Source organism: Erinaceus europaeus, chromosome 3 (genome assembly GCF_950295315.1).
Source record: "Erinaceus europaeus chromosome 3, mEriEur2.1, whole genome shotgun sequence".
NCBI lineage: Eukaryota > Metazoa > Chordata > Mammalia > Eulipotyphla > Erinaceidae > Erinaceus > Erinaceus europaeus.
The window spans coordinates 63,253,832-63,271,975 of NC_080164.1; the positions used below are offsets into that span (position 1 = coordinate 63,253,832).

Genomic DNA, 18,144 nt, shown 5'->3' on the forward strand with positions numbered 1-18,144 from the left:
TTCATCCCCCCAACCCCCCTACCTCCCACCCCATAGCCGCCTAGAGCCCTCTTTCACTAATTTTGTACTTTTTGTTGGCTTTGTCATATCCGTTTTACCTTTTTGTTCCCAAGTCTTCCAGACTTCTAGGGCCATTCTTACTTTCATTATGCAAATAAACACCAGGTTAAGTGCACCTAGTATGAAGTACTAGGACCCATGCAAGGATCCTGGTTCGAGCCCCTGGCTCCCCACCTGCAGGGGTGTCACTTCACAAGAGGTGAAGTAGGTCTGCAGGTGTCTATCTTTCTCTTTCCCTCTCTACCCCCCCACTAGTTTCTCTCTGTCCTATCCAAAAATAAAAAATGAAAAAATGGGCACAGGAGCTGTGGGTTCATAGTGCAGGCACCAAGCCACAGCTATAACCCAGGAGGCAAGAGAGGAGAGAGAGACGTATAGACCTGCTTTACCACTTGTGAAGCGGACCCCCTGCAGGTGGGGAACTGGGGCTTGAACCCAGGTTCTTGTGCTTGGTAATATGTATGCTTAACTGAGTGTGCCACCACCTGGGCCCCCAGGGTTGGTTTTTTTTCATATTTTATTTTTAATATTTTAATTAATTTATTTATTTATTTAGGATAGATACAGACAGAAATTGAGAAGGAAGGGGGAAAGTGAGGGAGAGAAAGACATCTGTAGCACTTTTTCACTGCTCATGAAGCTTCCCCCTGCAGATGGGGACTGGGGACTAGAACCCAGGTCCTTATATACTGTAATGTGTATATTCAACCATGTGTACCACCACCCAGCCCCAAAGTTTATTTTTTTAGTTAATTTTAATTGATTTAATAATGGTCAACAAGACCATAGGATAAGAGAGTACAATTCCACACAGTTCCCACCACCAGAGTTTCGTGTGAGGCGAATGTGATAACCACTACACTATAGAAACCAGATATCACGAGAGTTTCGTATCACATCTCTTCAATGCTTTTTAAAATGTTTTTATTATCTTTATTTATTTCTTGGATAGAGATAGCCAGAAATTGAGAGGGGAAGAGGAGATAGAGAGTGAGAGAGACAGAGAGACACCTGCAGCCCTGCTTCACTTGTAAAGCTTTCCACCTGTCAGAGGGGACCAGAGACTCAAACCTGGGTCCTTGTGCACTGTAACATGTGCACTCACCCAGATGTGCCACCACTGGCTCCCCCCTTTTTTATAAATATCATTTTCTCCTTCCTGATTCATTACCTTTTAGGCATGTTATGATGCTTAAGTGCTACAGTAGAAGTCAATGCACCTCATATACAGTAATTTGTAAAGACAAGAAATGTCTGTTGTCGTGTATTAAAAGAATATATATTGTCTGCATTTCATTGCTTTGCAGAGTAAGGGCATGAATTAGTCAGTTTTGATTTTTCTGACCTCATTCATGTGCACTGGAACTGAGAAAAATCTACCTATATGAGGATTTTTTTTTTTTAGGAATGTAAAGCCCTAGGAGCAGCAAACAGCCTATTTCAAGGAAGAACAGCAGGCAGTAGTCATTCCCTGGGCACTAGGTCTGTCTAAGGCTATAGCTCACCGTGGGGTCATCTGGAGGAGAGGATGGGTGGAAACTAGAAGAACAACCATTGAGCCTCACAGGAGACCATGGAATATTCCTGACTTTGAGCCTCTCAGTATTTCTAGCAAGCACATCAAGCCCCTGCCCCATTGCAGAGTGTATCCAGATCCTGATTTCCATTTGACTGTCAGAGCTACCTCTCAACCTGTATCTGCCCCCTCCTCCCTGCTGCCTATGGTTTGTGGGTCAGGCCTCTGACATGTGTCCCCTTCTGTCTTGTTTTCAGGGACAGGGTGCCTTATCAGAGAGACTCCGGAGCTTCAGCATGCAGGACCTCTCCACTATCAGGGGAGATGGAGCCCCAGTGCCCTCAGGCCCTCCACCACCAGGGGCTGGTCGAGCCAGTGGCAAACACTGCCAACCTAAGATGTCCAGGAGTGCTTCTGAGAGTGCTGGCAGCTCAGGTAGGTGGCATTTGACTTTCTCTCCTAGATCTTACTTTCTTGGACAGAGGCTTTGACCATCAAGTGGCATGGAACCCAGCCTCTGCCCCCATCAACACAAGCATCCTTCAGACCATGCCAAGAAAGCCAAAGGCCAGAGCCTCGCACAAGCCAGGTCAGGAAGCCTTTCTAGGGACTCTGATGAGGGCAGGTTAGGTCAGCTGCACCGGAGTCCAGCTGCCTTCATCTGATCATCTAGGGACTGGGGTGGCTGGGTGGCAGTACTTGGCCCAATCCTAGAGGCAGCAAGACCCAGCTGGACCTGGGCCAAGGGAGCTCCTGTGCCCGTTTTCTCTTTGTCCCCACACTGCCAGGAAAGGGGCTTTCCTGTCCTGAGGATCTGCATGCCTCCTTCCACCCAGCAGGACTTGCGTTTCCTTTTTTCTCTCTTTCACTCTACCTCCACAGCATCATAAGCCAGAACTGAGCAGTGCTCCATTCAAAAGTAATAAATAAGTAAATTGATTAATTAATTAAAGGAAAAGAGACAAGACGCCCAGGTGTGTGGGGCTTTAGAGGGCTGGCCAGGAAGCACTAGGATGAAGTTCCAAGGTGGTAGCCACTTGCTAGCTATGTGACCCTGGCAAGCTGTCTACCCTCTCACACCTCAGATTTCTGTTTGCACACAGGAGTGACAACACTCATTGTGGGCTTGTTGTGAGGAGTCAGATGAAATATTCCATGTGCATGTTCTCCCGATAGAGTACAGAGTGAAAGGAGCTGTTTTAAACTAAACCACTACAAAGGGATTCCTGCTCTTGCTAGGAAATAGGCCTTGGTGACTTTAGAATCTCTTTCCCTAGGGAGTCAGGCAGTAGCGCAGTGGGTTAAGCGCACATGGCGCAAAGTGCAACGACCGGCATAAGGATCCCGGTTCAAGCCCTTGGCTCCCCACCTACAGGGGGTTTGCTTCGCAAGCAGTGAAGCAGGTCTGCAGGTGTCTATCTGTCTTCCCCTCTTCTCTCCATTTTCTCTGTCCTATCCAAGGACAATGGCATCAATAATAACTATAACAATAAAACAACAAGGGCAACAAAAGGAAATAAATATTTTTTTAAAAAAAAGAATCTCTTTCCCTCTAAGCTTGCATTCATTCATTAGAGCAGTGAACCAAGAGAGGAGGTAAGCTCAGAGCAGTCGTGCACTGTACCAAGGCACACAGGACTGGAATCCAGCCCTCAGACCAAGACCTCCCCTTGGTGGGTTATCCTGGACAGCCACAGAACACGGAAAGAGAAGAGTCTGGTGAGGTCTGACAGACAAGGAAGGCATCTCCTGGACTTTGAACATATTCCCAGATCAACACTGAGTATAAATGAATTAGTTTGACTCAGATCCTACCACCCTCCATTAGTGACATTCTCTGCCACTCCCCCGAGAGGCAGTGGGGAACCCCGAGTGAAGAAGCAGCAGGTGTAGTTCACACAGAACGGGAGAAGCCATTGTACTGCAACAGGACCCAACTCATTTCATTGCCTGACTTGACCTTGGCACCTGTGCCTTTACAGGGCAGAGAAGGGAGGTGCTGACCCAGCAGGGAGGGTAGGGACTGTGTGGTACTCAGCCCAGCTGTTCTAAGCCCTAAAATAAATATCATCTTAGAAATAAAGGTGAAGGGAGTCAGACAGTAGTGCAGCGGATTAAGCGCAGGTGGCGCAAAGCACAAGGACTGGCGTAAGGATCCCGGTTCTAGCCCCCGGCTCTCCACCTGCAGGGGAGTCGCTTCACAGGCAGTGAAGCAGGTCTGCAGGTGTCTATCTTTCTCTTCCTCTTTCTGTCTTCCCCTCCTCTCTCCATTTCTCTCTGTCCTATCCAACAATGACAACATCAATAATAACTACAATAATAAAACAAGGGCAACAAAAGGGAATAAATAAATAAATATTTTTTAAAAGAGAGAAAAAAAAGAAAAAAAGAAAGAAAGAAAGAAAGGTGAAAGCTATCCCTGGGCATGGGTCAAAAAAAAAAAGTCCCAAACTTGAGGGTCAGAGGGGAGTTTTGTCAAAGGAGACCCAGCCACTCAGGCTGGTGTGCCTCTCCATGCCCAGTGTGGACTTTGGACAGCAGTTTGGAGAGGGGAAGGGCCCCCAGTCTGGGATTCTGCCCTAGTCCAGTGCCACTGGGGCTGTGCAGAGTCCACAAATGAAGCACCATGATGCACACTTGTGGAGCAAGCACCACACTTATTCCCACTGGGCCTAGATTCAGCCTCCCTGTCATTCTCAGAATGACACCCAAATGGTTGGAGGATTTGTCCTTGACACCACAGAGGATCTCATCGGAAGAAAGGGCATAGTGATCCCTGCTCAGCTGACATTTTAGGGCAGTGAGGAGAGCGTGCAAGATAATCTGTAAACCATGGTGATAGCTGTTTAAGAGGTAGTGACGGCACCCCTTGGAGTCGTATGCAGTGTTGCAAATAGCAATTTCAGTGAACATACAGGTAGACCTTGAAAACATGCCACCTAACAGAAAAATTATAAAACAAAGTGATACGCTAGAAAGATAGCATAGTGGTTACACGAATAGTCTTTCACGCCTCAGGCTCCAACATCCCAGATTCAACTATCAGCACCATCATAAAACAGATCTAAGCAGTATTCCAGTTGGGGATATATATATATATCAGTGCATAACAAATGAAAAAGATGTTCACCTTGTGCCAGATATCATGGTGTGATTTGCAAGAAGTTGTTGCTCAACCTGAAAAATGAACTGGGAAGTATTTGATCAGGCACTGTATATTGAAACACGAGGCTTTAGGAAGGGCACAGAGGGAAAGAGAAACAGATGATTCTTACCTTCCAGGAACTTGGAGACAGCATGTATTAAGTGAGCACCTGTTGTATACCAAAACCCAGATGTGCACCACCTTTGGGGGTCTAGAGATCAATCTGAGGTTTCTTGAAGATCATTCCAAACTGGAAGGTTTACTAAGGAGGAAATATCTGGGCAGGTTCTTTCCCAACAGAAACAGGCAACCCCAATCCTGGCCTTCCACAGGGATGCAGGATGCAATAGGGGCCAGGCAAGGGCATTTTCTGGCACCTGAGAATAAAGGGAATCTGGACCCACCCCCTCCCCACTTTGGTGTTTCTGTAGAGACCCACATTCCTGGGACTCCTCTATTGAACTCACTGGGATTCCCCCCACCTCACCGGGGCCTCCCTGTTTGTCCGGGGCTGGTGTCTGTCACATGGGGGCTATCACTGATGGTGCCCCCATCCCCACAGTGTGTACCTGCTGCTCCAGCTGCAGGACCCGCAAAGGTGAGTAAGCAGCCAGCTTCCCTGTGGTGTGCTGGGTGCTCCTGTCAGAGGAGGTTCTAACCATGAACTAGCACCTGACCTTGGGGCTCCTTTTCAGCTGCATGGTCTGGAGGGGAGAGAAAAGATGGCCAGGGCGGGGGTGAGGGGGGGGGTGGCGCGTGTCAGGAGACTGTCTCCTGAAAACAGCAAATATGCTGTCTTACAGTATCTTCAGGCTAGAGATTTAGTAACAGTTTAATAGAGGCTCATCTGGGTTTTGCAAAAATTATAGTAAAGATGTCTTTACGGCTGAAGGCAGTCATCTGAAGGCTTGACAGGCTTCAGGCTCAGTTCCCAAGATGATTCTTAGTTCCTTACCACCTGGGCTTTCCTCAGACTACTTGAACATCCTCACAGCAACATGGCAGTTGTGAACAGGTGCTTACACACCAGGTGGAATGCAAACATTATCATGTACAAGGACCCAGGTTCAAGCCCCCACCCCCCACCTGCAAAAGGAAGCTTCACTGGTGGTGGAATAGTGCTGCTTGTGTGTGTGTCTCTCTCCCAGTCTCCCCCTTTCCTCTCAATGTCTCTCTGTCATTATTCAGAGAGAGAGAGAGAAAGGGGAATAATGGTCATGAAAAGCAGTGGATTTATTGTGCAGGTGTCAAGTCCCTGTAATAAACCTGGTGTTGACAAAAACAGAACAAAGGAAAAGAAATATGATTTTAAAAATAACATGGTGTGGTCCGGGAGATGGCGCAGTGATAACACTTTGGACTCTCAAGCATGAGGTCCCGAGTTCGATCCCCAGCAGCACATGTGCCAGAGTGATGTCTGGTTCTTTCTCTCTCCTCCTATCTTTCTTATAAATAAATAAAATCTTTTTAAAAATAAAGAAAATAAAAGAAAAATAACATGGCAGTTGGATTTCCCTCCAGAATGAGAGATCCAGCAGAGAGAGGACGTGCAGGAAGCCATACTACCTTTTAGGACCTAACCTCTGAGGTCATGCAGCACCACCACTTCTGCCTTATTCTGTTTGTTGGAAATGACTCATTAAATCCAGTCCATACTCAGAGGGAGAGGGAGTCATTTCCACTTCTTGACAGGAGGGATAATCACAGAATGGGTAGGGATATTTCTAAATAACCGGAGGACCATATTTCCTTGTGCTGTGGGGACCCAGGGACTCACTCAGATTCTCAGAAGTGACAATAGCCTACAGTTTCAGGGGTTTCCAGCCTAGTGCAGCCAAGGGAGCCCTGGTCCTGCTTTGCTACTCACTATGTAACTGTGTGCAAATCACCTAACCACTCTGAGCCTACCTCCTCATATTAAAGTAAAGACCCCTGCTTCTCCACTTAATTGCACCATTGTCAAAATGGCTATGAAAGGACTTTTGGGAGGCTTATTACTGTAGTAATTGTTGTCCATTCCCCAGCACTCCTATAAGCCAGAGTAGAGCAGTGGTAACAAAAAGGCAGGGGAGATAGAATAATGGTTATGCAAACAGACTCTCATGCCTGAGGCTCTCATGTTCCAGGTTCAGTCCCCTACACTATCATAAGTCAAAACTGAGCAGTTTTCTGGTTAAAAAAAAAAAAGTATAGGCGGTGGCGCAGCGGGTTAAGCACACGTGGCGCAAATCGCCAGGACCTGCGTAAGGATCCCAGTTCAAGCCCCCGGCTCCTCACCTGCAGGGGAGTCGCTTCACAAGCGGTGAAGCAGGTCTGCAGGTGTCTGTATTTCTCTCCTCCTCTCTGTCTTCCCCTCCTCTCTCCATTTCTCTCTGTCCTATCCAACAACAACGACATTAATAACCACAACAATGTTAAACAAGGGCAACAAAAAGGAAAATAAATAAATAAAACTTAATTTAAAAAAAAAAAGTATATTTTGGGGCCAGATGGTGGCAAACTTGGTTGAGTGTACACTTTACAGTGTGCAAGGACCTGAGTTCTAGCCCCCAGTCCCCACCTGCAAGGGGAAAGCTTCACAAGTGGTCTATTATGGAAAAATCTACATTTTTAATTTCTTTTTTATTATCTTTATTTATTTATTGGATAGAGACAGCCAGAAATTGAGAGGAAGGGGGATATTGAGAGGGAGGGAGACAGAGTGTATATTTTCCATAATAGATGCATATACATTGTAATGTATACATGTCAAGTATATGTACTTATCTCAAATCGTGTTTTACATCTAAAATAAATACAAGGTTATCTCAGTTACATCTCTGTTTGAAAAAAGAAATGGAGTGGCTGCCTGTAGGTATTTTCGGTGCTAGGATCCAAATATTTGTCCTTAGGAAACAATTGCATTGAAAAGGCCTCAGGCAACTGTGGTTATTTCCACCAGTACATTCTTTTTGAGTCATTCAGAAAACCTCTCATTTTGGGATACCACCACCTGCAGGGTCCCGTGCATAAAGCTGCCTTCTCTTCCACTCTTTCCTCAGGGGATTGCTTTGTGCTTCTCTTAGTCAGAGGCTGGCTTTCTAGTGCATGTGAATATCACAGCAGTTAGCCAGAGGACTTTTGTAGTATTTGCTTGGCCGCTGCATACAACACGGTGTGTCTAGAATTTGGGAGAGGGTATCTGGTTCCCTATCCCAGAGCTGGTGGAAATCTGTGGGGCTGTTGGGGAGTGAGTAGAAGGTAGGGGTTGGGGGTCCCTTGCTTACGTGTGACTTAAGAGTCACACTCTGAGGGTGGAGGGTAGATAGCATAATGGTTATGCAAACAGACTCTCATGCCTGAAGCTCCAAACTCCCAGGTTCTATTCCCCCGCACCACCATAAGCCAGAGCTAAACAGTGCTCTGATTTTAAAGAAAAAAAAAAAGGAGTCACACTCTGAGAACCTTTGCCTGAACCCTGCTCAGACTTTCTCAACAGCCCTGGAGTTCTCCCATCTTCCTAAGGGCTGCTTACAAGGAGGCAGCTGGTTGAAATGACAGCCATTTTCCCCTGTGAAGGCAGGACTGCCCCTGAGCTCTGTCTCAGACCCTTCTCTGTGGAGGCCTGCCTTACATAGAGGGTCAGCCATGTCAGAGGACTTCAGGGAGTCATACTTTGGTTCTCTGTAAATAATGTCCATCTGTGCATCTCAGACCCCAGGAGACAGTTCTGTCTCCATTTCTGCTCCCTCAGTTTATTGTCCCCTATTGTTTCCTTGCATGTCTTTGTCTCCCCTTTTCCATGCAGTTATTATTTGTTTGTTTACTTATTTATTTTTATTTAAAAATTGCTTTATTTCTTGTTACCTTTTAAAAGTGTTTTATTTATAAAAAGGAAACATTGAATAATAACCGTACAGTTATTATTATCTACTTCTTCCACCCTATTACTTTGGTTCTACCTACTTTGATGTAATACACAGCCAAATTCTGCATTCTTGGTAAGGACCAGTCATAGAGTTTTTTTTTTTCCCACTTAGAAAATCCTAGCGGGGTGGGTGGTAGCACACCTGGCTGAGCACACAGGTAACAATGCACAGGGCCCAGGTTCAAGCCCTGGTCCCCACCTACAGGGGAAAAGCTTTGCAAGTAGTGAAGGAGTTCTGCAAGTGCCTCTCTGTTTTTCTCCCTCTCATCTCCCCATTCCTCTCAAATTCTCTGTCTCTCTCTGTCCAACAAATAAAGGTAATAAAATAAAAAGAAAAGAAAATTGTACAGAACATAATTTTTAAAAAGTAAAATCATCCGTCTTTATCCTATCTTTTAAGACAGAGAATTGTATTTTATTTGAGTGTGGCCCTAGGGCAATATATCTTCCCTGTGACAGCAGCAGGGGCGCTTAGAGGCTCAGTATAGGATGTGAGTGTGTGTGAGTGTACACACACATGTGCGCACGTGTGTGTTTATTTCATCATGTAAAAGCCTTTCCCTAACAAAATATTCTTTTCTTTTTCCTATGTGGCCATTGGGATGTGAATGTAAGTGTTTCAGAAGGTTATGCTCTGCTCTAGAGGTGTTTGCTGACTTCCACTAATAGTTTCTGCTAATGTGTGCTGTGTGGGATGTGTTTGCTAACACGGGGGTTTGACCACTGCAGAAAGGTTCGGTATATCCTGTAAAAGGATATGAGACTTGACCAGTTTCTCCCTTCCTGTCCTCCCCATACCGAAGGGGTAGAGCTATTTCCCAGCCACATTGGCTAATACGCAGTGTCACCCGAGGTTAAGACTCATTCCCCTGCTGTGGAAGACAAGGACTGCCGCCTTCCCTAGAGGCCTCCCAGTTCTGGGCACCAACTCTGAGGTTCAAGGCCTTGGCTGCCATCACCTGAGACTTTCAAGTAGGGGTTAGCCGTGACTTTGCATGAGAGAGCTTCTCCCATGGGGATGAGCAGTGTGCTAAGAAGTGGACAGCAGATGGAGGGTAGATAGCGTAGTGGTTATGCAAACAGACTCTCAAGCCTGAGGCTCCAAAGTCTCAGGTTCAAGCCCCCACACCACCATAATTCAGAGCTGAACAGTGCTCTGGTAAAAGAAGGTAGAGAAAAAAAAATATGTGGACAGCAACAGCTTTTCAGACCTCTTCCCAGAGGTGAGGTCCTGTTGGGTTAAATGGTTGAGAGCTGCAGAGACAGGAACAGTGAAGTGAGGCATCCCTGCATTATCTCCTCCACCTGTCCTCTTTGTTCTGATGCCCCACCAGGCTTGATCATGTTCTCAGAGGGTTACTACTTTATTTATACTCTTCCCTGTTCTAAAAAGGATTTAAGTCTGCTTGTAGAACTACAGATGATTTCTCAAAGTAAGAAAAATGAAGCTCAAGGGAAAAGGAATTAGAGGTGAGAAGAAAAATTTAAATCCATGCCATACAATTATAGACCTCCCAAGATGAAGCTTCCTTGCAGCCCGTGCAGAGGGAAATGCAGCTAAGAGAGTTAATGCCACAACTGAGCAGCTAACTGGAGGTCTGGAGGCCCAGCATATTTCTCTTCATGGATCCTGAGAGTATGGCAGATATCACAGACAAGAGTGTCGGCAAAACCCTTTGAACGTAGTGGCCAGTTGGGGCTCTTCTTTGTAGTCAGTTCTTTGCCTCTAACACTACTGCCCACTCCCAGCATGGCTGTCCACATTTGCTTCCTTTGCTCTCAGCCTCTTCTGAGCTGAACACTCATTTTTTACTCCTACCCGAATATCTGGGTTTCCTTTGATCAATCACTCTGAGTGGGCCAGAGGGTCACATCTGAGCCCATTGGTCATCAATACAGGGGAAGTTATAGTCTTGGATTTACATTATGTAAGAGAGGATTCCTTGGAGTTGCCAATCTTTAGGTTCAACAGAGTCCTAAGAATATAGCTGATTTGTGGTCTGGGAGGCGGTGCAGTGATAAAGCTTTAGTCTCTCAAGCATGAGGTCCTGAGTTTGATCCCCGGCAGTACATGTGCCAGATTGATGTCTGGTTCTTTCTCTCCTCCTCCTATCTTCCTCATTAATAAATAAATATTTTTTTAAAAAAAGAATATAGCTGATTTAGAGAAAAAAAAAAAAAAGGGATGAGGCCGGGTGGTAGTGCACCTGGTTGAACACACATGTTACAGTGCGAAAAGACTCGGGTTTCACCTGCAGGAGGCAAGCTTCACAAGTGGTGGGACAGGGCTGCAGGTGTCTCTCTATTTCTCTCTCTCTGTCTCCCCCTTCCTCTCAATTTCTGGCTGTCTCTATCCAATAAGTAAATAAAGATAATAAAAAAATAAAGAAACGTTAAAAGAGAGAGAGAGAGAAAGAGAGAAGAAAGGACCAGATGACTACTTAAACCTGGAATAAATAGGCTAGTATAGAACCTAAAGATCACAGTGAGTTGTGGTCCAGGAGATGGCACAGTGGATGAGGCCTTGGACTCTCAAGCATGAGGTCCTGAGTTCTATCCCCAGGAGCACATGTGCTAGAGTGATGTCTGGTTCTTTCTTTTTTTTCTCTCTCCTCCTATCTTTCTCATTAATAAATAAATAAAATCTTAAAATTTTTTTTATTATCATTATTTTGTTTGATAGAAACAGCCAGAAATCAAGAGGGAAGGGGGTGATAGAGAGGCAGAGAGAGACTTGCAACATTACTTCACCACTTGCAAAGCTTTCCCCCGCACATGGGGACCAGGGACTTGAACCTGGGTCCTTGCATACTGTAATGTGTGGGCTCAACCAGGTGTGCCACCATATGGCCCCTAAATAAATAAACTCTATTTAAAAAAAAATCTCAGTGAGTTTAATTTCGTCTGACTTCTGAACAGAACATCCCCAGCCTGCACTTTAACTTTCAAAGTGAGACAACAGTGGTCCTGTGCTGCCTCCTGGTGGCTGTTATTGGGTATAGCAGCAATAGCTGGCAAAGTGGTTGTTAGTTTGACTTACTCCACAACTGGTGCTGTTATGGTGTAGTGAGTTCCCTGTTGATGGAGAGAACACTTTTGGTGCCTGAACAGGCTGATGTTGTTGTTTTTTAATTTCTCTTTTTTCATGTTTATTTGTTATTATTATTATATTTAGTTGTTGGGTGGTCTCCAAATCGAGAGGGAAGGGGGAGATAGTGAGGAAGCGAGACAGAGACACCGCAGCCCTGCTTCACCACTCCTGAAGCCTTCCCCCTGCAGGTGGGGGTGGGGGCTTGAACCTGGGTCCTTGAGCATGGTAACGTAGATTCAACCAAGTGTGCCACCACCTGACCCCGCCTGAACATGTTTTTTGGCATAGAAAAAGCTCTGATTTCAGGGATGGAGGGGGACATACCTAGTTGAGTGGTTGAGTGCACATGTTACAATGCACAAGGACCCCACCTGCAGGGGGGTCACTTTGCAAGCAGTGAAGCAGGTGTCTATCTTTCTCTCCTCCTCTCTGTCTTTCCATCCTCTCCCAATTTCTCTCTGTCCTATCCAGCATCAACAACAGCTATAAAAACAATAAAAATCAGGAGTTGGGTGGTAGCACAGCGGGTTAAACACAGGTGGAGCAAAGCACAGGACCTGCATAAGGATCCCAGTTCGAGCCCACGGCTCCCCACCTGCAAGGGAGTCAATTCACAAGCGGTGAAGCAGGTCTGCGGGTGTCTATCTTTCTCTTCCTCTCTCTGTGTTCCCCTCCTCTCTCCATTTCTCTCTGTCCTATCTAGCTAACAGTGACGACATCAATAACAACAACAATACTAACTACAACAGTAAAACAACAAGGGCAACAAAAGGGAATAAATAAATAAATTTTAAGAAAACTAAATAAAAAGACAATAACAATCACAACAAGGGCAACGAAAATGGGAAAAATAGCCTCCAGAACCAGTGGATTCGTAGTGCTGGCACTGAGCCCCAGCGATAACCCTGGAGGCAAAAAAAAAAAAATGTATTGGCTGTAATGTAGACACTTGTGCAGTTGCCCTGTGAAAAACCAACAACCTTCTCCTTGCTAAAGGAGATTCTTTCTTTTAACTTGACATCACAGGTTGAGGTTACAGGGATTGACATTTGTCGGTGAAGGCTGCATCTTCAGGGAGGCAGTGTTCCTACCTCTCTCAGTGCAGACACCTGCACTGGCCCCTGTGCAGCATGGCCAGTCTCACATCTACATTCTCACGATCCCAGATGCCTCAGAGGGAGACCCAGGGGATACTAGCTGCTGCTTCAAACACTAACAGGCCTGGCTTGCCGTGCTGTGTGCCTCACAAGGCCCTTGCTTCTTTCTGCACTGACCCCTCCTCGCTGTACTTTGTCTCCTGTGTAGATTGTAAATGGCCATTAAGTGGTTGAGGGAGATGTGAATGAGGGTGGTGTGAAGGCATGGGAGCCCCACCAGGTCCAAAACCCACTGGCATTTTCTGACGAGGAAGAAGAAGACCTGCTGGAGTTCATGTACAAGTATAAGGCACCTCGAAAGACGGAACTCCCTCTGGAGGTACAGCGTGTCTGGGGCTGTGGGTTGGAATGTGTTTGCACAAGGTCTTCACCGTGGAGAAATGGGGGTCCTGGGAGCAGCATCTCTTGAGGAACCCCATATTTCTCAAGTGTTTAAGGGCAGAAACACTTCCACTAGACAGGCAAGACAATCCAGTAGGTAGTACCTAGCTATTTGCCAAGGGGGTGAAAAAAGACCCTTAGAAAAAGGTTATATAACATAAAGCATTTTTAAAAAGCAACAACTACTAACAGGGAGTTGGTAGCACAGAGGGTTAAGTACACGTGGCGCAATACCCAAGGACCAGCATAAGGATCCCGGTTCGAGCCCCTGGCTCCCCACCTGCAGGGGAATTGCTTCACAGGCGGTGAAGCAGGTCTGCAGATGTCTTTCTCTCCCCTTCTCTGTCTTCCCCTCCTCTCTCCATTTCTAACTGTCCTATCCAACAATGAACAACATCAACAACAACAATAATAACCACAACAAGGCTACAATACAAAGGCAACAAAGAGGGGGGAAGATGGCCTACAGGAGCAGTGGATTCATGGTGCAGGCACTGAGCCCCAGCAATAACCCTGGAGGCAAAAAAAAAAAAAAGAGAGAGAGAGAAAGAAATAGTAAAACAATCCAAGAGTATTTTGGGGGCAGAAAAACTCAGAATGTGTTATTTGACATGTTTTTGTACATAAAACTTGTTCGTCACTCACTATCTCCAAGACAGCACAGTGCCTGAGACAGGGTAGTTGCTTATAAAATATTATTAAAGAAGTACAGCTCCTTCATATAACCAAACACAACACACTTGGCATAGATACTAATGCCAACAGTAGGTATGAATGGAGTTTTGGCAGCAGAGTGTCAAGTCTAGAACCTCATGGGCCTTGCTGTGATGTGAGCTGGGACTCACCAGCCTTGGACTCGGTATAACGGTCAGCAGACCTGGGGGACTCCAGACTCCTTCTCTCTGCTCCCTCACATCTCCTCTGCTGCTTCCATCTGCTCAAGAATACATGCTGGGTGTCTAGATGAGACAAGTTGGGAGTATCCCTATCTAGAGCAGATGGAGAAGTGTCTTGAAAGGTCCCCCAGATCAAACGTAGCTTGCTGTCAATCATGTGGCTTTTTCATACCAGACCCTCTGGGTCATCAGACTTCTTCCCAAGGAGAGACACACATGGGTCAGTTTTGGAGTTAGAGATTCTGGTAGATGATGTCTTGGGTTTGGATGACATCTGAGAAGTCAACTGCTGCATGGGTAGCCTCATGAAAGAGAGAGAGAGGCCCAGCCTCAACTGTAGGGAAGAGCCAAGAATATTCTAGGGCTGAAAGTTTGCACACACTGAACTGAACAGGGGAGATAGCTCACATGGTCTGGCATGGGCCTAGACATGCCCGTAGCCCAGTTCAAGCCCCACCACCACATGGATGTACCATGGTACTTGGGAAACTGGTACTATGGTGTCTCTCCCTCACTCTGTGTGTCTATCTGAATGAGAAGGCCAGTCAACAGGAGGATGGAGGAGATAACATAATGGTTATACAAGAAGACTTTCATATACAAAGTTCCAGAGTCTCAAGTATAATCCCCAGCACCACTGAGTCAGAGCTGAGCTGTGCTCTGGTTTAAAAAAAAAAAAAGTTGGGGGTTGGGTGGTAGCGCAGTAGGTTAAGCGCACATGGCACAAAGCGCTAGGACTGGCATAAGGATCCTGGTTCGAGCCTCAGGCTTCCCACCTGCAGGGGAGTCGCTTCACAGCCAGTGAAGCAGGTCTGTAGATGTCGGTCTTTCTCTCCCCTTCTCTGTCTTCCCTTCCTCTCTCCATTTCTCTATCCTATCCAAAAATGAATGGCATCAACAATAACAATAATAACCACAACAAGGCTACAACAAGGGCAACAAAAGGGAGAAAAATGGCCTCCAGGAGCAGAGGATTCATGGTGCAGGCACTTGAGTTCCAGCAATAACCCAGGAGGCAAAAAAAAAAAAAAAGTTGGTTCAGGAATAGTGAAACTGCACATTCCCTAGTCTATAAAAAAAATTAAGTATTCCACTAGATGGCACAGTAGATAAACCACGAGGTCCTGAGTTCAATCCCCGGCAGCACATGGACCAGAGTGATGTCTGGTTCTTTCACTCTCGCTCTTCCTATCTTTCTCATTAATAATTTTTTTAATCTTTTTTTATTCTTTTTTTAAATTTTTATCTTTATATGTTGGATAAAGACAGTCAGAAACTGAGAGGGAAGGGGGTGATAGAGAGGGAGACAGACACCTGCAGACCTGCTTCACCACTTGTGAAGCTTTCCCCCTGCAGGTGGGGACCAGGGGCTTGAACCTGGGTCTTTGCGCACTATAACATGTGCGCTCAACCAAGTGCGCCACCACCTGGCCCTAATTTTTTAAAGTCTTAAAAAATAAATAAATAAAAATAAGTTCCATAAACTGCTTTGTTTATTTATTTTTGCCACCAGGGTTATCTCTGGAGCTTGGTGCCGTACTACAAATCCACTGCTCCTGGAGGTCATTTTTCCCATTTTATTTGGCTAAGACAGAGAGAAATTGAGAGAGAAAGGGAAGACAAGAGAAGCAGGTGAGAATGATAGACACCTGCTGGCCTGCTTCACTGCTTGTGAAGAGAACCCCCTGCAGGTGGGGAGCCGGGGTCCTTGCACTTCATACTATATGTGATTAACCCGGTGTGCTACCGCCTGGCCCCCTACAAACTGCTTTATAGTTTTCTGTTTAACAACTTGAAGTTATTAGAAAAACAAAACCAAAAATCGCAGGCTTCACTGACTCTTCTTTCACTGTGTCCAGAGTTGGTTTACTGACATTTCCTACTGGTAAATTAAAGCCTGAAGAAGTTCATAGAGGAGGGAGAGTGTAAAAGGTGAGAACAAAGGTGATGATGACCCTGAGTGACTGGGTCATGGGGGAAGGAGCTCAGAAGTGAATTTACGTTCTGTGGGGCGAGAGGTGCTGTAGATGGCATCTGGGGACTCACACATGCAAAGGATGTGCTTTGCCACTGAGCTACATTCCAAGCCTTGGGTGTGACTTTTGAGTTGGGGGTTAAAGAAGTCTAGAGGGCCTGAGTGGTGGTGCACCCAGTTGATCACATGCACAAAGATCCAGGGTTCAAACCTCTGGTCTCCACCTGTAGGGGAGAAGCTTCATAAGTGGCAGAGCAGTGCTGCAGGTGTCTCTTTCTCTTTGTTACTCTCCACCTCCCTCTACCTTTTCAATGTCTCTCTTTAATATCAAATGAAAGAAAGAAAAAAAAGAGGAAAGGTAAAATGAAAGGAAGAAGGAAGAAAGGAAGAAAAAAAAACCTGTCTACCAAAAGTGGTGGCAGGCACCAAGCCCCAGTGATAACCCTGTTGACAATTAAAAAAATAAAAGTTTAGAAAAGGCAAGACAGGGGTTAGGGGCAGATAGCACAGTGCTTATGCAAAGAGACTCTCATGTCTGAGACTCCAAAGTCCCAGGCTTAATCTCTCACACCACCATAAACACCATAAAACAGTGCCCTAGAGAAAGAGGAGGAGGAGGAGGAGGAAGGAGGGAAGGAAGGAAGGAAGGAAGGAAGGAAGGAAGGAAGGGAGGGAGGGAGGGAGAAAATGAAGGAAAGGTGATGGGGCCAGGTGGTGGTACACCTGGTTAAGTGTACCTGTTTCAGTGTGAAAGGACCCAGGTTCAAGTCCCTGGTCTCCACTTGCAGAGGGAAAGCTTTGCAAGTGGTGAAGCAGGGCTCCAGGTGTCTCTCTCTCTTTCTCTCTCTCTGTCTCCCTCATTCTCTCTCAATTTCTCTGTCTCTAACCAATAATGAATAAATAAAAAAAATTTTTAAAAAGGAAAGATGGGAAGCACTTCCAGATTTAAGAATGGCAGTGTGCAAGGACAGTTTAGGAGAAGCTGAGTACAGAGATAAAGGTTGAGGATAGGTTGGGGGTAATTATGTGAATGTTGATTACTACACCATAAGAAAACACTTTACTTTTCTTGCTTTGTAATAGTAGCAGTTCCTGGAGTGTTTGGGTCCCCAGGAATGATGAGGAGCCCTTTAAGAGTAGTTGGGGGGGGGGGCAGGCAGTAGCGTAGTGGGTTAAGCACACATGGTGCGAAGCACAAGGACAGGCAAGGATACTGGTTCGAACCCTCAGCTCCCCACCTGCAGGGGAGTCGATTCACAGGCAGTGAAGTAGGTCTGCAGGTGTCTGTCTTTCTCTCCCCGTTTCCCCACCTCCATTTCTCTCTGTCCTATACAACAACAACGACAGCAAGCATGACAACAATAATAATAACAACAGTAATGATAAACAACAAGGGCAACAAAGGGGAAAAAATGGCCTCCAGGAGCAGTGGATTCATAGTGCAGGCACCGAACCCCAGCAATAACCCTGGAGGCAAAAAAAAGTAGTTTGTAGTAAAATTGAGGTGGAACATCACACTTAGATGCAGTGTTTCCCTTTGTTATGTAGTTTGTTGTGCATTAGAGAATTTCATGTTGGGACCTGGTGGTGGCTCATCTGGTTGAGCGCACATGTTACAATGCACAAGGACCTGGGTTTGAGTCCCCGGACCCCACCCGCAGGGGGAAAGCTTCACGAGTGGTGAAGCAGGGCTGCAGGTGTCTCTCTGTCTCTCTTCCTCTCTATCACTCCCTTCCTTCTTGATTTCTGGCTGTCTCTATCCAAATAAATAAATAAATGAAGATTATTTTTTTAAAAGAATTTCATGTCAGAAAGAGGACTGGAAATTTGGTGATGGAGGTTGTTTTTTGTTGTTGTTCTTTGTTTTTTTGATGGAGGTTTTAAATACATATGAAGAAACATGAGGTTGCTTCTCTGAAAGACAGAGAAATGAAGGTGGTATTTCTCTTTGCTGAATCAATTCTTTTTTAATATTTATTTATTTATTCCCTTTTGTTGCCCTTGTTTTTTTTTATT

At 45.7% G+C, this 18,144-nt stretch overlaps 1 protein-coding gene across 7 annotated transcripts in view; it reads left to right on the top strand.

The window, feature by feature from the left end:
- Positions 1 to 18,144, top strand: part of REEP1 (receptor accessory protein 1) — a 121,689-nt gene that overhangs the window by 97,793 nt on the left and 5,752 nt on the right. For 2 of the 7 annotated variants that reach the window (XM_060187306.1, XM_060187307.1), the window contains 3 exons: positions 1,834 to 2,011; positions 5,284 to 5,319; positions 13,044 to 13,195. In XM_060187306.1, coding sequence (XP_060043289.1) covers positions 1,834 to 2,011; positions 5,284 to 5,319; positions 13,044 to 13,195 — 366 coding nt within the window. Of the gene's footprint in view, positions 1 to 1,833; positions 2,012 to 5,283; positions 5,320 to 13,043; positions 13,201 to 18,144 lie in introns of all 7 variants that reach the window. The other 5 variants (XM_060187310.1, XM_060187311.1, XM_060187308.1 and 2 more) reach the window with 4 other exon arrangements.